A 27,824-nucleotide genomic window follows, 5' to 3' on the forward strand; every position below is an offset into this window, starting at 1 on the left:
TCAGAAATTGTGCTGCTATGGCGATGAGCCAGTGTCATTTGTCACCTGAATAACAATGTTTTTCAGCATGTTTCAGATACTCTCACCAGAGGAACAAGTGTCTTTCATTGATGAATCACTCCATTAAGGCTGGAAAGAATATTGATAAATGGGCTTCCACTGTCATTTTTTTTAATAAAAGCAAAGCAGTCAACGTTTTAATTCCTGAGAATGAAACATAGGATTTTGAGTTAATCTTGACAACAGTGGCAGGAGCTCCTAAATACACCTAGCCTTGCGTAATTTCTGGCAGTCTTTGTTATGTAGAATCCAAAGAGCCTGACTGAAAAGGAAATAACTAAAACGAGACAGTAATGTATTTAAAATCTGATTTTTAAACGTATCCCTGATTGTAAAAGGGAAACGTTCTCCCAGCATGAAAAACTATATTAATGACGGAGTCCAAGGACACCAACTCTGCTCTTCCAAACTTTAAAATATAACTGCCCCTCCCCCCACCAACAAACCATTAGGGGGAAATAAGCATGTAACTGTTTGTTTCACAAAGAATAATGGGTGGCTTAAGCACTGAATAATTAGTCATGTTTTCACACTTCATTAAGTGAGGTTTATGCAGGTGCGTGAAATAGTATAATGTTCAGTTTTCACAGCTTGACATAAAGACTGTTTGTGAATCTCGATGAATGCAGGTTTACAGCTGGTTCTGCACAAAGTTCCTTGTGTAAGTTTGGTTTAGCATAGAGTCCAGACTGGAAATCAGAACACAGAATGTTATAAAGAGATTACATGAAAAATGCCGTGCATATAAAGCAGTTTGAGGAGATTTGATATGTCACCAAAAACACTCGCGAATTTCTACAGGTGTACCGTGGCGAGCATTCTAACAGGCTGCATCACCGTCTGGTATGGGGCGGGTGTGGGGCTTCTCCACTGGATCGAAGTAGGCTTCAGAGAGCTGTAAACTTAGTCAACTCCATCGTGGACTCTAGTCTGAATAGTATCCAGGTCGTCTTCAAGGAGTGGTGCCTCAGAAAGGCAATGTCCATCATTAAGGACCTCCACTGTCCAGGGCATGTCCTCTTCTCATTGTTACAATCAGGAAGGAGGTACAGAAGCCTGAAAGCACCCACTCAATGATTCAGGAACGACTTCTTCCCCTGTGCCATCCAATTTCTGAATGGACATTGATCCCATGAACACTACCCAGACATCCCACCCTGCAAAAACTCATTTCAGGGAGGTAGCACCATCAATTTGCAGGAGACTCCCGGAACTTCCAAGAGAGGTGGGATGTCTGCAATAGAGTAGCTCCTTAGCAGCCATCCAGCTAGTTTAAATAACGTTAGCTATGCTAATGAATGAACGACACCTGTTAAACTCACCTCAACATGTCTTTTACAGTCTTAACCCACCATGGGCAATAGAAAAGTCACTGTTGCAAACAGTGCAGGGAGCAACACTGTCATTATTTTTGACCCCTATTAGGCAGGGGTACACTTTAGGGTATTCTGGGGTGACGTACATTTTATATTTTCTTTTTTTGGAACACTCTGCCATGGCGCTCTCGCTCTCTCTCTCTCTCTCTCTCTCTCTCTCTCTGTCGTTCTCACCCTCTTTCTCTCTCTGTCACTCTAGCGTTCTCCCTCTCTCGTGGTTATTCTCACGGTCTCGCTCTGGTGCTCTCTCTTGCTCTCTTGTTTTCTCTCTCACTCTCCCTTGCTTTCTCTCTCGCTCTCACTTGCTCTCTCTCTCTTGCTCTCGCGCTCTCATAAAAATTGATTTCTGGGATATTGTATATAATTTGCGGGCATCAGGGAGCCACTATTAATATGTGGGAGACTCCCGGAACTTCTGGGAGAGGTGAGATGTCTGACTACCTCAATAATTTTTTAAATTTCCTTTTTTTTGCACTACTTATTTAATTTAACTTACCGTAATGTATATACTTTAATTCAGTTTTCTTTTCCTCTCTATTATCATGTATTGCATTGAACTGTTGCTGTGAAGTTAACAAATTTCACGACATACACTGATGATACTAAACCTGATTCTGATTCTGATACTTTGAGAGTTGGATAGCACTCGCCTGTAGCTTGGTGTATATCTCCCACCAAGTTGCTGTGGGGCTTCTTCAGGTAGACCAACTCTGTCACACTAATAGGGTAGCAGAACTGTGTTAGTGTTACTGTACTAGATACCATTTTGTGGTTTGCTTATTTAATTCTAGTATTCTCTTAATATCCAGATGACATATCTGCAACTTGTCAAGGTTTAGTGTCCTTGCTGCAACCATTTTCAGCAGTTTTTATTCCAATGATGGAAATTTTTTGTTTGTTCCGAAGGAAATTAGAAGACATTCTTCCTGAGTCCCACAAATACCTTTTCAGGTTTCTCCATTAGCACTCCTGTAAATGTCACCTCTACCATCCAGGTATCAGGGTAACCAGCACATTGAAACAGCACCACTTCCGAGCTTCCCTCAAGTCATGTACCATCCTGGAAATATGTTGCCCATCTGTCCTTATCATCATCATCATCATCATCAGGTGCCGTGTCCAGTTTGAACTTTGACTGCCATGGCCCACACACTCCTGTTTCGGGTCAAGTGGATCAACTCATTGGTATTCATTTCCAGTTCTCTGGCTGCTGTCTCCATCATCATTTGACTTTGCCTTCCTCTTGCTTTCTTCCCTTCAGTCTTTCCCATAATCACCGTGCATTCTAATTCCTCTTTCCTAATCACATGTCCAATGAAGTTATGTTGCCTTTTCATGATCTCATATATTATTTCTTTTTGTATTTGCTCTGTTCATGACATCCTCATTAGATATTCGTTTTGTCCATGATATTCTTTGCATCCTCCTCAAAAACCACATCTCTGCTGCTACGTTTCCTCGTGTTACTGGATATTGTCCAACATTCTGAGCCATATAACATAACTAGATAAACATAACATTTCAGTACTCTGAGGCCAAAATCCTGGAAGGTCTGAGTACAGCCTGTCTACAAGGACTACATTATTTTGAGAAGATGTCAGGCAGTTAGGTGTGGGTATTGAATGCATAATGAAATAATATTGAGAGATTCTGAACTAGAATGTTTTTATTTTGCAGAAATATCAAGGAATTAATTCTGATCCACCCTTTTATAAAGGAGGAGGTTTAAATGTACCTGAAAGCTTGTACCAGTTGGGTGTTGCATTCTTTTTGTGCTAGTTTAACAAAAAGCTTCTAGTTGTTTCTGAAATGTTTAGAACACTCATATTCTGGATCAATACCCTGTAATAACAATATAAACTCTAATTTTTTTTCGCCTGTTATCCAGCCTTTCCCCATTTTTTTTCAACTTCATATTTCTTTGCGAGGATTATATTCCTCAAACTTGGACTGACTCTATTCCTTTTGGACTGGTTGCTGCTAATAACTGTTGTTAGCTTCTAATGTTTTGTGGTAAATTTTACAACAATGTGCCAGTCCTTGAGGACCTGAGTTATAAGAAAAGGTTCAATAGGTTTGGACTTTATTCCTTGGAGCGTAGGAGAATGACGGGAGATCTGATAGAGGAGTAAAAAATTATGTGGGGTAGAGATAGGGTAAATACAAGCAGGCTTTTTCCACTGAGGCTGAGTGAGACTAGAACTGGATGTCATAGGTTAAAGGTGAAATGTTTAAAGAAAATTGAGGGGGAACTTTTTAATTCAGAGGATGGTGAGAGTGTGCAATGTATTGCCAGTATAAGTGGTGGATGTGGATTGATTTCAATACTTAAGGGAAGTTGGGATAATGACGTGGATGGGAGGGTATGGAGGGCTGTGTTCCGGGTGCAGGTCAATGGGACAAGACAGACTAATAGTTTGGCATGGACTAGATGGGCTGAAGGGCCTATTTCTGTGCTGTAGTATTCTATGACTTTAAAACAGGTATATCCTGCCATGAATAAGAGACCAGAAATTCCTCTGTATTCCATGTGGTGACAGTGAAGACCAGCATTCTATCTGATGCTGCCTCCGCCTGTTAATCTTTGTGCTTCTTCCGTTAAAAGCATCTAGAACTTTCTAAACACTAACAACTCAATATAATCTCACAATTTTTAAATAATACTGACACTCAAATTGATACCAAATTGCTACTTAAATGGTTGATGTGTAGCAGAGGATATTTAACTTGATATTTTGGTCATTTTGACGTGAAGTGATTGTGTATTTTTCTGTTCAGTCAGACCACCCAAGAGATCTATGTGGTTAAATTGTAATTATTTGCCATGCAGTTTAAATTCAGGCATTTAAAAAACTAGTGGATCCTACCAGTGTGTGAAGTTCCAAATGGAAACAGAACACTACAAATTTTTTCTATGATACAAAATGAAAGTTTTGTACATGCTAGTTAATCTCACATTGTAACAGAAGTGTCTTAAACCCATGGGGATTTTTGAACGTTATTTGTAATGCAGTGGTGAAATAGATAGTTGGTAAGATACTATTTCTTCTGTCCTGTTGTTCAATACAGGTTTCAGAACAGGAAATGGATGAAGTTATTTCACGTTCAACTCACCGGGAGAGCATAAGCAAAGATGGACAATCGTCATACACCCCAGGTACCAACAACTGTTTCTAGCATTTGAATTTCCTTTGTCTTATATTTAGATAGATAGATAGAAAGATACTTTATTTATCCCAAAGAAAATTACAGTGTCACAGTAGCATTACAAGTGCACAAATATAAATATTAGAAGAGAAATAGAATATAGAAATATTAGAAGAGAAATAGAATATAGAAATAGAATATAAAAAATAAGTTACCTCAAACAGTCTAACAGGAGGGGTCATCACTTCCCCAGCTATAGGTTGACTCTATCGAGCCTAATGGCCAAGGGTAAGAATTACCTCATATAGCACTCTTGGGAACAGCGCTGTTGTCTTAGTCTATTAATAAAAGTGCTCCTCAGTTCAGCCAAAGTGGCATGCGGAGAGTGAGAAACATTGTCCAAAAATGGCAGGATTTTCCACAGGGTCCTTGTCCTACCACAACCTCCAGTGTGTCAGTTTGACTCTTATAACAGAGCCAGCCTTTCTAATCAGTTTATCGAGCCTTTTGGCGTTGCCTGTGTTGATGCCATTGCCCCAGCACACCACCACATAGAAGATTGTACTGGCGACAACAGACTGGTAGAACATGTGAAGGAGAGGCCTGCATAATCCAAAGGACCTCAGTCTCCTCAGGAAGTAGAGGTAATTCTGGCCTTTCTTGTGCACAGCCCCTGTGTTGGTGTTCCATTCAAGTCTGTCATCCAGGTGTACCCCAAGATACTTGTAGGTCCTCCCCACATCCACGTCTTCACCATCAATAGTAACAGGGAACAATGTAGGCTTAGTCTTCCTGAAGTCCATCACCATCTCTTTTGTCTGACTGATGTTGAGCTGCAGATGATTCAGCTTCCACCGTTTGACAAAGTCCTCCACCAGGGCCCTGTATTCATCCTCCCATCCTCCCTTTATACACTTAACTATTACTGAGTCATCAGAGAATTTCTGCAGATGACATGACTCAGTGTTGTATCTAAAGTCCAAAGTATACAGGGTAAACAGGAAGGGAGTCAATACAATCCCCTGTGGGGCCCAAGTGCTGCTTATAGCCAAGTCTGACACACAGCTCTGAAGCTGTACATACTGTGGGCTGCCAGTCAGGTAGTCCGTTATACAGGATACAATGGAAGTGCCAATCTGCATTGAACAGAGCTTTTCCCCCAGCAATGAGGGTTATATGATATTGAAGGCACTCGAGAAATCAAAAAACATGATTCTCACAGTGCTGGCCTGCTCGTCCAAATGGGAGTAGGCTCTGTTCAGCAGGTAGATGACAGTATCGTCAACTCCAATGTGCTCTGGTAGGCAAACTGCAGGGGATTGAGGGCTGATCTGACCAGGGGTCAGAGGTGAGCCAGGGTCAGCCTCTCTAGGGTCTTTGTGATGTGTGAGGTCAGAGCCACTGGATGGTAGTTATTCAAGACTTTTGGTTGGCCCTTCTTGGGTAATGGGACCACAAATGATGTATTCCACACAGTCGGAACCTTTTCCAGGCTGAGACAAATTGAAGATACACTGGAGAATTCCACATACTGCTCAGCACACTCCTTCAGGACCTTGGGTTTCACACCATCTGGTCCCAATGCTTTGCCGTACATGTGTTTCCTCAGAGCCCTTCTCACCTCCTCAGTAGTGAAGGTGAGTCCATGATGACTGGGGAGTTGATGGAAGGTGGGAGCTTGGGGAGATGAAGATTGACACAATAGCATCTGGTGTGTGGAGGTGTGGATGGTAGTTGCAGGGCAAAGAAGGCAAACATCCCACCTCTCCTGGAAGTTCCTGGAGTCTCCCGCATATTAGTAGTGGCTCCCTGATGCCCGCAAATTATATACAATATCCCGGAAATCAATTTTTTTGAGAGCGAGCGAGCGAGAGCAAGAGAAAGCGTGAGAGAGAGACAGAGGGAGAGTGAGAGCACGGGAGCGACCATGAGAGAGAGAGAGAGAGAGAGAGAGAGAGAGAGAGCGAGAGCGCACCATGGGAGAGTGTTCCAAAAAAAGAAAATATAAAACATACGTCACCCCAGACTACCCTAAAGTGTACCCCTGCCTAACAGGGGTCAAAAATAATGACAGTGTTGCTGGCTGCACTGTTTGCAATGGTGACTTTTTTATTGCCCATGGTGGGTTAAGACTGTAAAAGACATGTTGAGGTGAGTTTAACAGGTGTCATTCGTTCATTAGCATAGCTAACATTATTTAAACTAGCTGGCTAGCTGCTAAGGAGCTACTCTATTGCAGACATCCCACCTCTCCCGGAAGTCTCCCGCAAATTGATGGTGCTACCTCCCTGAAATGAGTTTTTGCAGGGTGGGATGTCTGAGAAGGGAGATAGACAGTGGTAGCCTGTGTTGTTCATCCATGTGTTGAGTTGGAGGGGGGAGGAAATGCAGAAAATGGAGGAGATGTCCTATTGTGAAATATTTACTTAAATATTTCACTTTTATGACTTCTGAGGTGAGATTCTCATTGCAGCTACTGCTTGGTAGTATGCTGAAAATTATATGAAAAAAATAGAGTCATTTTCATTTCAGATCCAGAAAACTCATCCTGTAAGGAGTTGAAGGCTGACAGCTGTAAGACATTCAGTAGAGTCCTTTTTGGGAAACAATATGGTTCACCTGGTGTCACTAAATGGGCCAAGCGGAATATATAAAGTTATTTTTGAGGAATCAGGAAGAACAACAGTGCTACTGCTGTCCGAGCTTTCTGCCTTGCTAATAGTTATCCAGCCCCTAGGTTACCTGTATTGTATCCTTCATCACTCTGCTAGCATTAATGTCATCCCAATTGCTCGACAACCGCCATCCTCTGCTAATCAATCACAGTGCAATAGTGTAAGGATTTCTCTCCTGTAAGGTACCAGATTAAAGATAAAGGTTAGCTTTATTTCTCACGTGTACACGGGCATCGTGGTAACATGGCAATTAGCGTGACACTATGCAGCTCGGGGCATTGGAGTTCAGAGTTCAGTCCCCTGGCAACTTCTATGAGGAGTCCCTGTACGTCCTTCCCATGGAACGTGTGGGTTTTCTCCAGGTCCTCTGGTTTCCTCTGGCACGTACCCCGTGACGGGGATAAAGAACCAGCAGAAATAGAAACTAATTTGGAGTCTCATATTGCTATAAACTAATAATATTTATTAGTAACTACGCAATACAGTAATATAAATGTAGATAAATCAAACAGGTTAGCAAAGATTATATATAAAAGTAAGTGTGGAATATATATATGTATGAAAAAACCAAGCTTCTTTAAGTCTAGGGGTAAAAAGATACAGTCTTACGATGTTGAGTAAAGTTCAGTTCAGTTCGTGGTATTTAGTTGAGTAGTGATGGAGAGAGAGAGTGAGTTGAGTCTTCGGGTGAGCTGATGCCGTCGATCTTCTCGTCGTCCTCCGAAATCCTTTACAAGTCACCGACTGTGACCTTAACCAGGGGGACCGGTCTTCTGTGGTGGAGCTATCACCCCGGCAAGGGTGGACACATGGACAACTCCCCACCAGTCAACCCCTTCTCCTTCAAACTGGAATAGCAATTTGGGATCGATCCGCCTGATCGATCCTCCAAAACCCACTTTCTCTGTGGGCACAACAATGCTCCTTCAGTGTCCAGATCATGTGTCCTGAGGTCTGTATCATCTGACCTCCCATTTATTTCACCAGGCTGAGCATCACCTGTCACTCAAGGAGTCCCTCCCTCCTTTGTCTGTAAAGGAGTGCACAAGCAGGCAACAAGTCCTTGGAAGTAACATCAATAACCAGCTGAAAATCATAACATCGAGTGTCCACCGCCTTCGGTCACCATAGCAACCTTCGAGCTGCTCGGTGCTGTCTCCAACTCCCAACTCAGTAAAAGTCCAAAGTTACTTCCAATGCCTTAAAGTGACAGTCCAACTGTTAATCTTCATCTCTCTCTCTCTCTCTTTTCAAAAGCAACATATCAGTGGTAAATAACTCTGTCTCTCTCTCCTTTCCAAACAAACTATCAATGATAAATGTCTCTCTCCAAACAGTTAATAGGGGTACTCCAGGATCCCCTCACACCTCCCACAGTCCAAAGACATACTGAGTAGGTTAATTGGTCATTGGAAATTGTCTAATGATTAGGTTAGGGTTAAATCGGAGTTGTCGGGGGTTGATGGGCAGTGCAGCTCGAAGGGCTGGAAGGACCCATTCCATGCTGTATTTCTAAATAAATAAAGAGACAAATATCGAAACTTGCAGTGAAATGTGTTTACATTATTTGCAAAGTGCTGGGGGCAGCCTGCGAGTGTCGCCATGCTTCTGGAGCCTACAACTTACTAGCCCTTACTAAGCAGTACGTCTTTGGACTGTGGGAGGAAGCTGGAACGCCCGGAGGAAACCCATGAGATCACGGGGAGAACGTACAAACTCCTTACCGGCAGCGGCAGGAATTGAACCCTGATCTGCATGCCTCAATCCCAGCTACTCCTCCAAGTGTGAGGTTCTTCTGTTATATCTTGTTTTATTTTATTACCACAGGTGCTTTGTAGCCTCACAATGTAATGCCTCACATTTCCTGAATTTTGTCTCCTAGAACCAGGAAACAAAATTAATTTAATTTCAAAACCCTACACTTCATTCTGCACCCTATTCCATTGTCGCTTCCGTCCTCGGTGACCTACATTGCTTTCTTGGCTTCTAAACCTCAGATCAGTTATCCTTGTTTTAAAGCCCCATTCCTTGCTCACCTCATCATTCTGACAGAAGTGCCCTGCAGTTCTACATCTTGGTTCAAAGTATGACCTCTCCCCTCTGTTATCATCTGCACCCACATCCCCATCATTAGTGCCATACTTTCAGACACCTTCAAATTTCAAACTTGGATAGAATATAAAACAGCACAGCACAGGAACAAACCCTTCAGTCCATAATGCTGTGCTGAACCAGCTAAAAAGTAAATCAAAACTGATCGCTCCTACCTACACAATGTCCATAGCCCTCCACCTTCCTCACATTCATGTGCCCATCTAAACATGTCTAAAAAGCCTCTCATGTATTTGCCTCTACCACCACACCAGGCAGCATATTCCAGGCATCCATCGCTCTTAAGTAAAAAACTTACCCTTCACATCCCCTTTGAACCTACCCCCTCTCACCTTCAATGCATGCCCTCTGGTATGAGGTATTTTAACCCTGGGAAACAGATGCTCCCTGTCTACTCTGTCTATGCCTCTCAAAATCTTATAAACCTCTATCAATAAGTTTCAATAGACACATTTAATGTCAGAAAAATGTATATAATATACATCCTGAAAGTATTTTTCTTCGCAACCATCAATGAAAACAGAGGAGTGCCCCCAAAGAATGAATGACAGTTAAATGTTAGGAAGTTATTTCCCATGGTAGGAGAGTCTAGGACAAGAGGGCACAACTTCAGGATTGAAAGACGTCCTTTCAGAATTGAGATGTGGAGGAATTACTTTAGTCAGAGGATGGTAAATCTGTGGCACTTGTTGCCACCAGCGGCTGTGGAGCCAAGTCATTGGGTGTATTTAAGGCAGAGATAGATAAATAGGTTCTTGATTATCGAGGGCACATAATGGTATGGGGTGAAAGCAGGGGAATGGGGATGGCTGGAAGAATTGGATCAGCCCATGATTGAATGGCAGAGCAGACTCGATGGGCCAAATGGCCTACTTTGGCTCCTATACCTTATGGTCTTATGGTCTAACCCCAAAGACTCCCCACCTCCCCCTCCCACACATAAGCAGCAGCAAAGTGACGACCACTCCTCCCCCACCAGCAAAAAAGCATCTGCGCCCTCCACCGAGCACTCAAGCGTGCAGCAAAGTATCAATAAGGACACACACTTACAGTACCCCAAAGGCTTCTTGTTCACCCAGTAATTCGACATACCACAGGCTCTCTCTCTCCCTAATAAGGGAAAAAGAGTTGTCCCCATTTCACAGCAAAGGGGAGACATAACAAAACAACTCTCTGATTTATGATATTAAAAGTTCGTTGTGCTGCTTTTTCCAGGCTCTGTGCCCAAAGAACTCTGGTCTCTGTGCACACAGCCAGCAGCCAGCTTGCTGCTTTCGATCTTCCGTGTACTCCCATGACACATCAGGCAGCGGCACCGACCTTGAATCTGCCCGCCTCCAGAGCCACGAAACTCCGGCACCCTGAAGGCGTGCTAGTCTTCCAGGCCGTGTCCTTGGGATATCGAAAAACAGCTGGTCATGAGGCCCTGAGAGTGGGTCCCATTTTAGCAAAGAACCGAAGAGAACATGTAACTCCAGGTCAGGGCCTACAAAAGAACCCTAAAAAGGAAAAAAAAGAGATTAGATTATGAAAACACGCAGTCCTCTTTTATTGTCATTTAGTAATGCATGCATTAAGAAATGATACAATATTCCTCCGGTGTGATATCACAAAACACAGGATAGACCAAGACTGAAAAAACTAACAAAACCACATAATTATAACATATAGTTACAACAGTACAACAATACCATAACTTGATGAAGAATAGTCCATGAGCACAGCAAAAAGTTCAAAGTCTCTCAAATGTCCCACATCTCACGCAGACGGGAGAAGGAAGAAAATCTCTCCCTGCCATGCCCGACCACAGTCCGACTCTGAGTCATCCGAAAAACTTTGAGCCTCCGACCAGCCCTCCGACACCAAGTACCGAGCACCATCTCTATCCGAACGATTCGACCTCAATCTCGGTCGCCAACAGCAGGCAAAGCTGGCGATTTTGAGGCCTTCCCTCGGAAGATTTCATTTATCGCACAGTAACAACGGCAGCGAAACCTGCATTTCAGAAATTTCTCCAGATATTAAAGATAGAAATAAAGCTGTTTCCGAAGATGCAGCAAAGGAGTTGCCATGAGGTGCCATCGTTCTAAGCTCCACCCCTCCAAATGATCTCCCCTCAGCCTCTGGTGCTCCAGAGAAAACCCAAGTTTATCCAGCCTCTCATGATAGCACATGTCCTCTAAACTAGGCAACATTCTGGTAAACCTCTTCTGCATCCTCTCCAAAGAACCATAGAAACTACAGCACAGAAACAGGCCCTTTGGCCCTTCATGGCTGTGCCGAACCATTTTCTGCCTAGTCCCACTGACCTGCACACGGACCATATCCCTCCATACACCTCCCATCCATGTATCTGTCCAATTTATTCTTAAATGTTAAAAAAGAACCCGCATTTACCACTTCGTCTGGCAGCTCATTCCATACTCCCACCACTCTCTGTGTGAAGAAGCCCCCCCTAATGTTCCCTTTAAACTTTTCCCCCTTCACCCTTAACCCATGTCCTCTGGTTTTTTTCTCCCCTTGCCTCAGCGGAAAAAGCCTGCTTGCATTCACTCTATCTATACCCATCATAATTTTATATACCTCTATCAAATCTCCTCTCATTCTTCTACGCTCCAGGGAATAAAGTCCTAACCTATTCAACCTTTCTCTGTAACTGAGTTTCTCAAGTCCCGGCAACATCCTTGTAAACCTTCTCTGCACTCTTTCAACCTTTTTTATATCCTTCCTGTAATTTGGTGACCAAAACTGAACACAATACTCCAGATTCGGCCTCACCAATGCCTTATACAACCTCATCATAACATTCCAGCTCTTATACTCAATACTTTGATTAATAAAGGCCAATGTACCAAAAGCTCTCTTTACGACCCTATCTACCTGTGACGACACTTTTAGGGAATTTTGTATCTGTATTCCCAGATCCCTTTGTTCCACTGCACTCCTCAGTGCCTTACCATTAACCCTGTATGTTCTACGTTGGTTTGTCCTTCCAACGTGCAATACCTCACACTTGTCAGTATTAAACTCCATTTTCCATTTTTCAGTCCATTTTTCCAGCTGGTCCAAGTCCCTCTGCAGGCTCTGAAAACCTTCCTCACTGTCTACTACACCTCCAATCTTTGTATCATCAGCAAACTTGCTGATCCAATTTACCACATTATCATCCAGATCATTGATATAGATGACAAATAACAATGGACCCAGCACTGATCCCTGTGGCACACCACTAGTCACAGGCCTCCACTCAGAGAAGCAATTCTCTACCACCACTCTCTGGCTTCTTCCATCGAGCCAATGTCTAATCCAATTTGCCACCTCTCCATGTATACCTAGTGACTGAATTTTCCTAACTAACCTCCCATGCGGGACCTTGTCAAAGGCCTTACTGAAGTCCATGTAGACAATATCCACTGCCTTCCCTTCATCCACTTTCCTGGTAACCTCCTCGAAAAACGCCAACAGATTGGTCAAACATGACCTACCACGCACAAAGCCATGTTGACCCTCCCTAATAAGCCCCTGTCTATCCAAATGCTTGTAGATTCTGTCTCTTAGTACTCCCTCCAATAACTTACCTACTACTGACGTTAAACTCACCGTCCTATAATTTCCCGGATTACTTTTCGATCCTTTTTTAAACAACGGAACAATATGAGCCACTCTCCAATCCTCTGGCACTTCACCCGTAGACAGCGACATTTTAAATATTTCTGCCAGGGCCCCCGCAATTTCAACACTAGCCTCCTTCAAGGTCCAAGGGAACACTCTGTCAGGTCCCGGGGATTTATCCACTTTAATTTTCCTCAAGACAGCAAGCACCTCCTCCTTTCCAATCTGTACAGTTTCCATGGTCTCACTACTTGATTCCCTCAATTCCATAGATTTCATGCCAGCTTCCTTAGTAAATACAGACGCAAAAAACCTATTTAAGATCTCCCCCATTTCCTTTGGTTCCGCACAAAGCCGACCACTCTGATCTTCAAGAGGACCAATTTTATCCCTTACAATCCTTTTGCTCTTAATATACTTGTAAAAGCTCTTTGGATTACCTTCACTTTGACTGCCAAGGCAACCTCATGTCTTCTTTTAGCCCTCCTGATTTCTTTGTTAAGTATTTTCTTGCACTTCTTATACTCCTCAAGCAACTGATTTACCCCCTGTTTCCTATACATTTCATACAACTCCCTCTTCTTCTTTATCAGAGTTGCAATATCCCTTGAGAACCAAGGTTCCTTATTCCTATTCAATTTGCCTTTAATCCTGACAGGAACATACAAACTCTGCACTCTCAAAATTTCCCCTTTGAAGGCTTCCCACCTACCAATCACATCTTTGCCAGAGAACAACCTGTCCCAATCCACGCTTTTTAGATCCTTTCTCATTTCTTCGAATTTGGCCTTCTTCCAGTTCAGAACCTCAACCCTAGGACCAGATCTATCCTTGTCCATGATCAAATTGAAACTAATGGTGTTATGATCACTGGAACCAAAGTGCTCCCCTACACAGACTTCCGTCACTTGCCCTAAAGCTTCAACATCCTTCCCATATTGGGGCAACCAGATCTGCATGCAATACTCCAGATGTGGCTTAACCAGAGTTTTATAATGTTGCATCAGGACCTCTTGACTTTTGAACTCAATGCCTTAACTAATGAAAACAAGCATTACATAAGCCTTGTTAACCACCCGATTGATGTGTGTAGCCACTTTCATGGAGCTATGAACTTGGACCCCAAGATCTCTCTACTCAGCAACACTGTTAAGGGTCTTGCCCTTACAATGCACTGTCTCCTTACATTTGCCCTACCAAGGTGCAACACCTCACATTTATTTAAGTTAATATCCATCTGCCATTTTTTCTGCCCATGTCTGTAACTGATCTTCAAAGTATTTTGCACAGTATTTTTTTGCCAGTCTTCTACACTGTCCACAATTACACCAATCTTGGTATCATCCACAAGTATATTAACCCACCCATATACATTTTCATCCAGGTCATGTATATATATCACAAAGAGCAGGGGTCCCAGCACAGAGCCTTGCAGAACTCCACTAATTACAAACCTCCAGCTTGAATAAGTCTCTTCGACCACTACCCACTGCCTTCTATATGCAAACCAGCTCTGAATCCAAACAACCAATTCACTGTGGACCCCATGCATCCTAATCTTCTGGTTTAGCCTCCCCTGAGGGACTTTGTCAAATGCCTCATTAAAACCCATGTAGACAACATCCACTGCTCTACCTTCATCAATCTCTCTCATCACTTCGTCAAAAAATTCCAAGTTGGTAATTCACGACATCCCCTCACAAAGCCATGCTGGCTCTCCTTAATTAGGCCATGGGTTTCCAAATGTTCATATATCCTACCCCTAAAAGAATTTTCTCCAGCAATTTCCCTACAACTAATGTGAGACTCACCAGTCCATAGTTTCCAGCAATCATGTCTCTTGCCTCCTTCAATAAGCTGGGGTAAATCCCTTCAAGCCCGGGGGACTTCTTATCCATCTTAATACTTGTTAGGAGGCCCAACCCCCCCTCCTCCTTGAACTCTAAATGTCAGCACTGATCTCCTGGTCCTCCACGTCCTTTTCCTCAGAAAAAACTAAAGCAAGGTACTCATTAAGTATCTCCCTCACATTCTCCTCCTCCAAACAACTGTTCCTCTGTTCATCCTTGAGTGGTCCTTCCCTCTCCCTATTTATCCCCTTGCTCTTGATGTATATATAGAATCCCTTGGCATTCACCTGAATTCTACTTGTCAAAGACTTTTCATGGCCCCTCCTGGCTTTTTTAATTCCCATCTTTAGTTCTTTTCTGGGTTCTTTATAATCCCTATGTGCTCCTTTCAATCCTAATTCTGAAGCTTTGCTTACCTTTTGATTATCATATTATGTATACCATATACAACTTTAAGATTTATGTTCTTGCATGCAGCCATAAGACAAAGAAACACAATAGAATTCACTAAAACACACACAAGACCACCACGTATTCAATTTGCAAAAGAGGACAAATCACGCAAATAATAAACAAAAGCACTCGGAACGGGAACTGCAGAGTCCTCGAAAGTGAGTCTATAGCAGCAGAGCCCGTTCAGCACTGAGCTGACTGAAGCCCATCCAGGAGCCCAATGGCTGCAGGGCAACAACTACTCCCATACCTGTTGGCTCCTGCACCTCCCGCCCCCTGGTGGTAGTGAGAAAAGATGGAGACCAGTCAAATGCAGGCAGACAGAGTTGAACAGCTGGTGAATTTCCACCCTCATCCTTGCTCGACACTTTAATTAGCGTGGCGTAGTGGAGCCGACCACAGATTTGTTTTCCGCAGTGTCCACCCCGCCCGCCCCCCCCCCCCCAGCAATGACCGCCCAGGGCATACCTGCATTCTCAAGAGTCGAGTTCACCGAATCTCCCAGGAGACCACAAAAGCACCAGATCATTTAGTCAGTTCAAAAATACATCCTTAGAAGGGAAATTACAGGCTGAGATGCAGAGATCGCAAAGTGCTTAAGGAAGTAGCACAAGAAATGGTGGATGCATTAGTGATAATTTTTCAAAACTCTTTAGATTCTGGATTAGTTCCTGAGAATTGGAGGGTGGCTAATGTAACCCCGCTTTTTAAAAAAGGAGGGAGAGAGAAACCAGGGAATTATAGACTGGTAAGCCTGACATCGGTGGTGGGGAAAATGCTAGAGTCAGTTATCAAAGATGTGGTAACAGCACATTTGGAAAGCGGTGAAGTCATTGGACAAAGTCAGCATGGATTTGTGAAAGGAAAATCATGTCTGACGAATCTCACAGAATTTTTTGAGGATGTAACTAGTAGTGTGGATAGGGGAGAACCAGTGGATGTGATATATTTGGATTTTCAAAAGGCTTTTGACAAGGTCCCACACAGGAGATTAGTGTGCAAACTTAAAGCATACGGTATTGGGGGTATGGTATTGATGTGGATAGAGAATTGGTTGGCAGACAGGAAGCAAAGAGTGGGAATAAACGGGACCTTTTCAGAATGGCAGGCGGTGACTAGTGGGGTACCGCAAGGCTCAGTGCTGGGACCCCAGTTGTTTACAATATATATTAATGACTTAGATGAGGGAATTAAATGCAGCATCTCCAAGTTTGCGGATGACACAAAGCTGGGTGGCAGTGTTAGCTGTGAGGAGGATGCTAAGAGGATGCAGGGTGACTTGGATAGGTTAGATGAGTGGGCAAATTCATGGCAGATGCAATTTAATGTGGATAAATGTGAAGTTATCCACTTTGGTGGAAAAACAGGAAAACAGATTATTATCTAAATGGTGGCCGATTAGGAAAAGGGGAGGTGCAACGAGACCTGGGTGTCATTATACACCAGTCATTGAAAGTGGGCATGCAGGTACAGCAGGCGGTGAAAAAGGTGAATGGTATGCTGGCATTTATAGCAAGAGGATTCAAGTACAGGAGCAGGGAGGTACTACTGCAGTTGTGCAAGGCCTTGGTGAGACCACACCTGGAGTATTGTGTGTAGTTTTGGTCCGCTAATCTGAGGAAAGACATTCTTGCTATAGAGGGAGTACAAAGAAGGTTCACCAGATTGATTCCTGGGATGGCAGGACTTTCATATGATGAAAGACTAGATCGGCTAGGCTTATACTCTCTGGAATTTAGAAGATTGAGGGGAGATCTTATTGAAACGTATAAAATTCTAAAGGGATTGGACAGGCTAGGTGCAGGAAGATTGTTCCCGATATTGGGGAAGTCCAGAACGAGGGGTCACAGTTTGAGGATAAAGGGGAAGCCTTTTAGGACCGAGATGAGGAAAAACTTCTTTACACAGAGAGTGGTGAATCTGTGGAATTCTCTGCCCCAGGAAACAGTTGAGGCCAGTTCATTGGCTATATTTAAGAGGGAGTTAGATATGGTCCTTGTGGCTAAAGGGATCAGGGGGTATGGAGAGAAGGCAGGTACAAGGCTCTGAGTTGGATGATCAGCCATGATCGTACTGAATGGCGGTGCAGGCTCGAAGGGCTGAATGGCCTACTCCTGCACCTATTTTCTATGTTTCTATGTTTCCAAAGAAAATTTACAGTATATCTACTAGAGTATCTAGTAGTATTGTGAACTGTCTGTGAAATATGACGTTTGGTCACCGGCACCATCTTGCTGATGGTCCTCATTTCTGAAGTTCTTCCCTAATGAAGATCAAGCCATGCAGATATTCTAGAAAGAAAGATATCATTGCTGTTATCTTTATGAGAGCATCATCATTTTATGATAGTGAATCAGAAATAAGAATCAGGTTTAACATCACTGGCATATGTCATGAAATTTGTTGTTTTGCAGCAGCAATACATTGCAGTACATAATAGTTTTAAAAACTATAAATTATAATAAGAAATATATATATATATATATATATATATATATATAAAATAGATAAAGTACATAGGGCAAAGAGAGAGCAAAACAAATTAATTTGGTGTTCATGAGTTCATTGCCCATTCAGAAATCTGATGGTAGAGCAGAAGAAATTGTTCCTGAAACATTGAGTGTGTGTCTTCAGGCTCCTGCAATTCTCCCGGATGGTAGCAATGAGAAGAGAACATGTCCTGAGTGACGGGAGTCGTTAATCATGGATACCACCTTCCTAAGGCATCACCTTTTAAAGGTGCCCTTGATCCTGGGGGAACTGATGGAGCTGGCTGAGTTTACGACTTTCTGCAGCTTTTTCTGATCTTGTGCCGTGGCCGCTCCATACCAGACAGTGATGCAACCAGTTAAAATGCTCTGCACAGTACATCTGTAGAAAGTTACTAGAGCCTTTGTTGACTTAACCAAGTCTCCTCAAGCTCCAAATGAAATATAGCCACTGCCATTCTTTGTAATCACATCAATATGTTGTCCCATGATAGATCTTCAGAGATGTTGGCAGCTAGGAACTTGAAACTGCTCATCCTTTCCATTGCTGATCCCTGAATGACAGCTGGTGTGCATTCCCCTAGCTTCCTCTTCCTGAAGTCCACAATTAGTTCCTTGATCTTATCTTACTGACAATGAGTGCAAGGTTGTTGTTGTGACACCATTCAACCAGCTGACCTATCTTGCTCCTGTACGTCTCATCACCATCTGAAATTCCGCCAACTATAGCTGTGTCATCAGCATATTTATAGATAGCGTTTTAACCACAGTTGTGGGTGTAGAGAGAGTAGAACAGGGGGCTAAGCACATATCCTAGAGATGTTGACTGTCTGCAGCAAGATGTTATTTCCAATTGGCACAGTCTGTGGTCTCCCAGTGAGGAAGTCAAGGATCCAGTTGCAGAGGGAGGCACAAGACCCAGGTTTTGGAGCTTTTTGCTTAGAGCTGAGGGTATGATTGTGTTGAATGCTGAGCTGTAATCAATAAACATAGGTATTGCTATTGTCTAGATGATCCAAGGCCGAGTGGAGAGCCACTGGGATTGCATCTGCTGTTGACCTATTGTGGTGATAAGCAAACTGCAGCAGGTCGGAATGGCTTAGACAAGAGCTGATTCCGGCCATGGCCAATCTCTCAAAGCACTTCATCACAATAGATGTGAGTGCAACTGGGCGATTGTCATTGATGCAGCTCACCCTGCTCTTCTTGAGTGCCACTGGGCGATTGTTGTCCTTTTGAAGCAAGCGGGAACCTCCGACTGCAGCAGTGAGAGATTGAAGATGTCCTTGAATACGCCAACCAGTTAGTTGGCATAGGTTTTCAATGCCCTACCAGGTCCACAATCCGGGCCTGACGTCTTGCGAGGGTTCATCCTCTCAAAAGATGTCCTGACATTGGCCTCCAACAATCACCAGATGCTGCAGGAATTTGCACATGTGTAGTTTTACTCTCCCTTTCAAAGCATAAAAGGAGTGAGCTCATCTAGGAGTGGATCATCACAGTCATTCATGATATTAGTGGTAAAATACTTACTTACACTCAATAGCACATTATTAAGTGTCTCCTGTATCTATTAAAGTGGCCACTGAGTGTAATTTCATGGTTTTCTGCTGCTGAGCCCCTCCACTTCAAGGCTTGACATGCAGTGCATTTTGGACACCGCTGTGGGAATGCATGGTCATCTGCGTTAGGAGTCGCCTTCCTATCAGCTTGAACAAGTCTGTCCACTCTCCTCTGACCTCTCTCATTAACAAGGCATTTTTGCCCACAGAACTGTCACTCACTGGATGTTGCTTTTTTTTTGTTTCTTGCGCCAATCTCTGCAAACTCGTGAAAATCCCAGGAGATCAGCAGTTTCTAAGATACTCAAGCAAACCCATCTGGCACCAACAATTAACCACAGTCAAAAGTCACATTTCTTCTCCATCCTGATGTTTGGTTTGAACAACAACTGAGCCTCTACATATTTTTATGCATTGAGTTGCTGCTACATGGTTGGCTGATTACATCCTTGTGTTAATTTAATAAAGTGAGCACTTAGTGTACCTTAATTTGTTTCAGCAAATTTGAAGCATTAATTTGATGGTAGGTCATTATTTTGTGTAGACTGCAAAGGTCTGTGGTAACAAAGTAAAAAGAAATTGCATGTTATGTATGGTGTAGTTCCAAAATATATTCTGAAGCATCAAAGATTGAGTAGATTACTCTGTTGTGATTGCACTGCTGTACGTCATTCAATACATGGAGGTAAAGTTCCACATATAGCAAGAGTTGTAAGACAATTTATTCTAATATTATTTCTCAACCATCAGAAATTGTATTTGGGAATGCAAGTTGCCCATAATATTAGAAAATTATAGATATTTCATATTTCTGCATAGTTTCTAAGATAAGACTATAAGATCTGCAGACCTTCCAGTTTTGCAGGTACCTTCTCATAAGTAATAGTAACTACACTCACTTCTGCTCTGCTGACACTCTCGAATTTCTAGCATACTGCCGGTGTCTTCCACGGTGAAGACTGACTCATTAGTTTGTCCTCCATTTCTTCATCCCCTATTATTACCTTTCCAACATCATCTTCCAACGGTCCAATATCCACTCTTGTTTCTCTTTTACTCTTGATACATTTGAAAAGATTTTTTGTATCCTCTTTTATTTCAATAATTACCTTTCCCTAAGGACAGTAGTTAAGTTTATAGATTCTAATGTGACCAGTTGATATGTAAATGAGTGAGTTTTCATAAGAAAGAAAGTTGTATCATGTTGCAGAGGAAATAAGTTTCCTCTGCTCAATCCACTGTATTCAGGACAAACTGAGTTGTAAACCAATCCAGTATGTGGAGTTGATACTTTGAATATTACTGAATATGTTTTGATGATGGATTTAGAGAAAATTCTTTGATTAGCCATAGTAGCTTTATCAGCATTTGCAATGTTTTTTCCACTTAGCCCCTGAGCTGTTCTCTCCAACCTCAAATTTTCCAAATGGATTTTTGGCTTTGAGTTATGAAATCATGTAAAGCATTTATCATTTAATTAGGCAAAGGAATACATTTAAAATCCTATTTCATGAACCTTGAGCAAGCTTCAGTATAATTAGTAGATCCACGCATAGTGCTACCTAGATGATGCTTGGTGGAAGAATCTTTCGCTCCCCCCCATCCTTCCATTTATTAGGAATCAGCACTAATGACATCTGCATTGGATTCACAGCTGTAAACTTCAGTGGTGGGCAAAGTCCAGGAAAAATGAAATGTGCCATTTGGACTATAACACATAGGAGCAGAATTAAGCCATTCAGACCATCAAGTTTGTTCCACCATTTGATCATGGCTGATTTACTTTCCCTTCCAAACCCATTCTCCTGCCTGCTCCCCATAACTGTTTCCATCAGCTCGATGGCCAGTAACTTCCAGATCATAACTGCTCTTTTCATTGAGCAGTTTTTCTCCCATCTTTCTCAAATCTTTGGTTCAAAGTGTTTAATTTCCAAATGGTTCTCTTTTCTATCCCACTTAAGCCAGCCATGCTCTTACATACTTCTGTCAAATTTTTTTCTCAGATTTTGGTCTCAGGCAGAAACTTGCTACCTCTCTCTTTATAGGACCTTGGCATCTTTTAGGTTGTCAGATTTGGATGCAATACTCCACTTGTGGCTTAATCAGCCCTTTAAGAAAATTCAGTAGAACTTTGTATTCCCTGCCTCTAAGAATCTCAGGATTCAACACAAACCGCTCCCTTTAATGTTGGTTAAAATATAGAAAATGGAGCCAGAATAAAGAAATCTTCCACCCATACATGTGCAGTATCACAGAGACAATAATGTTTTGGATGCAATTCTTCAGCAAATGCTTTTCAAAACTCCAGGCATTCAACAATCATTGATGTATCCTGTCTACATTGTTAGCTACATCCTCAAACAAAAGTCTGTTATATTTGTTAACAATTCTTTCACTTTCATAAAATTACATTAAGTCTGCCAAATCAAATGAAGGCTGTTTATGTATTTATTTAAATTTGAGACATGGGAAAATACACAAAAAAGACACATTTCACTGTCTGCTTCATTGCAAATGTGATAAATAAACTTGAATCTTGAAATTACTTCTCCCAAAGTCTGGTAAACTGTCGTGCCAAAATGGGTGGGCGTGAGGAGAGCTGCTGTCAGTAAGCGAGATCGAGTCTGGGACCAGGTCAGGAAGAGAAGCTGGAAATTAGATCAGTGTTCAGAGAAACATGAGGCTGCAGTTCAAATACTGTCCCCAGGGAAGTCAGTGATCTTTGCCATTAGTTTGCTGGAGCATGCTGGGGGCTTTGTGCTGTGCAGTGGGGTGTTGGGAGTACAAAGATAAGTACTAGGGCTCACATTAAGGTGGTCCTAGGCCAGCAATAAGGTTCAAAGTCCAAAGTAAATTTACTATTAAAGTACATATATGTCACCATATACTACCCTGAGATTCTTTTTCTTGTGGCTTTTCACAGTAAATACAGAGAAGGATGTGGAAGCTGTAGAAAGGATGCAGAGGAGATTTACAAGGATGTTGCCTGGATTGGGGAGCATGCCTTATGAAAACAGGTCAAGTGAACTCGGCCTTTTCTCCTTGGAGCGGAGGAGGATGAGAGGTGACCTGATAGAGGTGTATAAGAGGATGAGGGGCATTGATCGTGTGGATAGTCAGAGGCTTTTTCCCAGGGTTGAAATGGTTGCCACAAGAGGACACAGGTTTAAGGTGCTGGGGAGTAGGTACAGAGGAGATGTCAGGGGTAAGTTTTTTACTCAGAGAGTGGTGAGTGCGTGAAATGGGCTGCCGGCAACAGTGGTGGAGGTGGATACAATAGGGTCTTTTAAGAGACTTTTGGATAGGTACATGGAGCTTAGAAAAATAGAGGGCTATAGGTAAGCCTAGTAATTTCTAAGGTAGGGACATGTTCGGCACAACTTTGTGGGCCGAAGGGCCTGTATTGTGCTGTAGGTTTTTTAAAAAAAAAGAAAAACAATAGGATCAATGAAAGACCACATCCAACAAGATAGACAAACAATCAATGTGCAAAAGACAACAAACTGTACATTACCAAAAGGAAAAGTAATAATTAATAATTAAATAAGCAATAAATATCAAGAACATGAGATGAGAAGTCCTTGAAATTAAGTCTATAGGTTGTGGAATCAGTTCGGTGTTGGAGTGAGTGACGTTATCCCCTCTGGCTCAAGAGCCTGATGGTTGAGGAGTAATAATTGTTCCTGAACCTGGTGGTGTGTGTCCTGAGGCTCCTGATGGCAGCAGCAAGAAGAGATCATGCCCTGGATGGTGGGGTTCCTCGATGATGGATGCTACTTTCCTGTGACAGCACTCCCTGTAGATGTACTCAATGATGGGGAGGGCTTTTCCTGTGCTGGACTGGGCCAGATTCACTGCATTTTGTCCTATTGTACAAGGTATTTATAGTAGAAGCGTATGTAGAGTTCATTAAAATGTACTTTTCCTACAGGGTTATCATCAAAGAGTCCATCACCAAGTGTAAAATTCAAGCAGGCTGATGGATCTTCTCTCAGCTGGACAATGAAACGTTTTCTGGAGCCCTCAAGCCGTGTAAGCAGGATCAATTTTAATAGTTTGATGGGGGACAAGATGAGGTGATAAATATATTAATGCATTTTCCTTCTGTTAGATTGGATATTTGCAAAAATCTTTTCACCGTAAGGCTTCCATTTGTTTTTAATTTGAAAATGTTATTAATTTTCTTGCTGAGTTATAGTTTTTCAGATCTGACAATGGGTCTTCAAGCTGACATGTGAAACCACTTCTCTTTTCCAGCACTGTCTGTTTTCGTTATAGCTTTGCATATTTTCAGTCAATGAGCTGGATGGAGATATTCACAGTTATTCTCAGTGTGTGAAGAAGAAACAAAAATTACAGCTGTTGCCATGAATGAGAAGCCTAAATCAGAATCAGAAATGTAAAGTAACTCCAAGAATTCAATAGTTTAGGAAACCATAACAGCCAAGTCATTTGCATTTTTGAAGTAATGGTAATATGTATAATATGCATCTTTTTGCTAGATTGTAATCAAGATTCCAATTGATTTGAAATAGAATTCATTTTAGCACTAAGTGCAAAGTGATTGTCAGCCATCACTGTCTTTATGCACCTTGTCATTTGCCTTACTTCATACACCCTTTGATTTTGTTTTTCAAATGCCAGGTTCAATTAGAGACTATCAGTATTGCCCATGAGTCCTGGAGTTGTATAGTTAGAATTTATGACGTTGAAATTTACACTAAACATGCTCAGAAGAGCAAGGAGTACAAGTTGTACTCTCTTTCTGAAAATTAGTTCCACTAAAGTGAACTGAGGACAGACTTTTGCCTTTATCTTCTAAAGACTTCTATCCTTCTCATCACTCTCCTCTTCATCCATTTAAAAGTCTGCATCATGTGTGGAACTGCATAGAGCTTGTGAGTGTAAACCACTGAGTTTGGACCTGAGCAAAGAAAAAAAAATAAATTATCTCTGGTCTCTATCACATCTCTATTGAATTAACTAACTTCAACTGAGCACAGTAATGTTGCTACTGATGACCTGGAGAGTTGAAAAAGAATATGAAGAGGGCTTGGCCCTCAAGGCTACCATTATTTGCCCACTGGAAAAGTTGTGCATTAAATAGCTACTACTACTTATAACTCAGCCTCACATGAAAAATGTCCCTTTGACAAGATGTCACAGTGGGAAACCAACGCAAGTTAATGCCTTCGGGAAAAATATGAATACCAAGACGAAAAAAGTGATTTCAAAGGAAAGTAGGTCTCAAATCATTGGAACTCAATCGTGGAGTATTGTAATACATTTCTTCAGACCTTGGTCCTAAACTTGATGTAAAAAAAATTTACATTAAATCAACTATTAGTTAATGCTAAAAAAAAATGGCAGTAAAAAAAAAATTTTTAAGACCTTAGAAACAGAATAAGGCCATTTGGCCCATCGTGTCTGCTCCACCATTTGATCATAGCTCATATATTTTCACTTTATTACCTGATGGATTTTCAGGATAAAGTACAATAAATATATTATCACTTAGAGTGATTTATATGTTACTATAAACATAGCATGTTTTATTGGATTTTTATAAATACCTTAGAATAAAAATGAGCAGTATAATTCAAAGAAGTCTAACTGCAGTTAATAGGATTTTAATAGTAATGTCACACATCAATTACCTATTTTCATTCTATGATATTTCATTCTTGTTATATCAAGTTTTAAATTTTTAGTCATTCAACATATTCTTCTTTCACTTCTTGACATCTACTTCAGTTTAAAGATAAAACTCATGTTAAACCCAGCCAACCAATTTATACTGGAAATAACCCAAATTCTGATCATTCCTCCATAAATGGACTGAACCAACAATCACCATAACAATCTCAAACATACTTTTTTGTTTTGTTTGTTTACAAATTACTGATCAAAGGCAATGGACACATGCTGTTTTACCAACCATGTCACCCTGACCTGGATAAAGTAGAGAGGTTGATTTGAGTCCAAATCATTCATCAGAATGATCACCTGACAAATGCAGACAGGTCCCGTCAAGCCCAGGTAGTCGACTCTGCCTGAAAGCTCAGTTTAAATTGTATCTGACTGGACAGAATGAAAGCCTATCCTCCCTGCTGCTGGCAAAAAAACTGAAATGACAACTTTAAGTCGCTTTGTAACCTGTCTATGTCTAAAAGAAATTAATAGCCTTATTTCAAAAGGCCTTTGTATATGAAAGGATACAGTTCAGTCTGGCAAGGTGGAAGACTGGTGCAATTGAATGTTGTTTAAACAAAGAAAATGTGCTTTTGTTCCTATCATAGCTTTGTGTTGTACATGATTTAAGTTTGCTAGGACAATGTGTCCAATGTGTTGCACTGCCCAGCATTGATTTTGTGTTATTAGTCTCTGCCTGTTGACACAAGCACCTTTGCCTAAAATAATAAATAGCACAGTGCTTTGTGATGAGTGGAGGATAGTTAAATACAAATTATACAATTATATGCATAAAATTAATCCTTGTAACTCAAGTCATAAGGTTACTGAGCCTAACTGATGTGAACTTCCAGTTACCTCACTGTGGTTGGCTATCACAATGACAAACCCTAAATGGCATAATTGCAGTGGAAATTTTGTATCCCTCGGGAAGTTCTGAGAGTGAAATGTCAAGTAAGAAAAGGTGTGAGCCACTGGCTGAGGAATATAAAGGGCTTCTATACTATTCCAGATGGAACAAGGGTGTACCTCCGCACCACTTCTCAAGGAAGTCTTCAGCCTCCCCACTGGCTTAATTTGAAGACTAACCCCTTGCTCAACACAATATTCCATTCTCTTGCTTTCTTTAAACTGCTGGAAACCGTTCCCAAGAAAGCTTCCTGCTGCAGGTCAACCTGCCCAGCAACCACATGTGAGACAGCCTAGATGCTGAATGGAAATGGAAAAATAAGCAGGTCATCACATCTGTCAGAAGCTGAGATTTCCCTGCTTGTAGTGTACTATCCAGCTCCACTGCATTCTTCCATGACTTATCAGGGCTAGTGAGTTCAGGTCTTGTCACTGAAGTAAGCAGGGAAGTCCACATTAGGCAGACCAGAAAAGGCAGAGAACAAGATATTCCCAGCAAATGCCTAGGCCCAGATATAACAGTTCAAAAATGACAAGAAAATGTCTATAGATTTACGGATGCTCTGAACCCACTCAAATGCCTAAAAAAACAATCATAGTCATAGTCATACTTTATTGATCCCGGGGGAAATAGGTGTGGTGGGGCTCTCACACTCTTTTATGATTTCAGTAATCCCTCAGTGCTTCTGGATCCACAAATCCATGTTTCACTTGGGGATTTTCCTGATAGAGGCCATAACAATTCTCTCTAAACAGCAACAAATTGGTTAGAATCAGAAACCAAAGGTACACCAAATAACGCCATAAAACAATAGTGTACTGTTTCAGTGAGATTACATACAGTCATCCATTCGTTGCTCAACACACTGGTGTCAGTACTCATAAAAAACATTTATTGTATGTCACTATTACAGGTCCAATCCCAAAGACCTATAAAGGAGTTTGTATATGACTACCTTGGACAAGAATGTTGGATTTCTGCTCCAATGACACCCAGTTCCTGAACTCGGGATAAAGACAAAGGGAGTCATGACATTACATTGGTTGTTGTCCCTATATTTGCAGCGCAGAAATTTCCTGGGAATGCCAGACTCACGTAATTGGGCTAATACCTGCAACATTTATGTTAGAAGACTCTCAGCCCCTTCTTATCGACTTCATAACAAAAAATGGCAAATTGTACAAGGATGTTTGCAGTAAGAGAGATGGAAGCTGTGGGGCTAATTCTTTTTCCCCGCAACATCTCTTGAAATTCCCGGAACTGATTTCTCCAGCTTGGGTTCAACCTTCCTCTTATGGACAGGTGGGGTATGGGGGGCTATGGTCCAGGTGCAGGTCAATAGGACTAGGCAAAATAACAGTTCAGCACAGACTAGATAGGCCAAAGGGCCTGTAGCTGTGCTGTAGTGCTCTATGACTCTTTGGTTTCTGTCTGACTTTGACTTTGGCTGTGGCAGACACTGTTTTCACCATCATACTGCAGCATTTGGCTCAATGAACCAGTTAATCTGTCTCCAAAGTTGGAACTGGGATTCAAAGTGATTTATTATTTTCAAATGTACGAAGGCACAGTGAAAAGCTGGCCTTGCATACTGTTCATACAGATCGAATCATTACACAGAGCACTGAGGTAGAACAAGTAAAAACAATAACAATGTGGAATAAGGTGTAACCACTGCAGAGAAATTGCAGAACAGGTAAACAGTGAGGTAGATTGTGAGGACAAGAGTTCTTTCCTTTCCACCAATGGTGTCAATCCAACTCTGGAAATCCTTTCCTTAGTCCCCTCCAAGTTTTATAAACCTCCTCTGAATTTATCTTTGTAATGGCTACTCTGAATACTTCTCCTCAAGGCACTATCTATCTTCCTTCTTTATTATTTCTTCAG

The 27,824-nt window shown here is 41.8% G+C and overlaps 1 protein-coding gene across 5 annotated transcripts in view; it reads left to right on the forward strand.

The window, feature by feature from the left end:
- pdzd2 (PDZ domain containing 2) overlaps positions 1–27,824 on the forward strand; it is a 485,375-nt gene that overhangs the window by 402,855 nt on the left and 54,696 nt on the right. For all 5 annotated transcript variants that reach the window (XM_072252377.1, XM_072252380.1, XM_072252378.1 and 2 more), the window contains 2 exons: positions 4,506–4,593; positions 23,268–23,368. In XM_072252377.1, the coding sequence (XP_072108478.1) occupies positions 4,506–4,593; positions 23,268–23,368 (189 nt within the window). The remainder of the gene's footprint in view (positions 1–4,505; positions 4,594–23,267; positions 23,369–27,824) is intronic.

The sequence above is a fragment of the Mobula birostris genome, chromosome 3 (assembly GCF_030028105.1).
Source record: "Mobula birostris isolate sMobBir1 chromosome 3, sMobBir1.hap1, whole genome shotgun sequence".
Classification (NCBI taxonomy): domain Eukaryota; kingdom Metazoa; phylum Chordata; class Chondrichthyes; order Myliobatiformes; family Myliobatidae; genus Mobula; species Mobula birostris.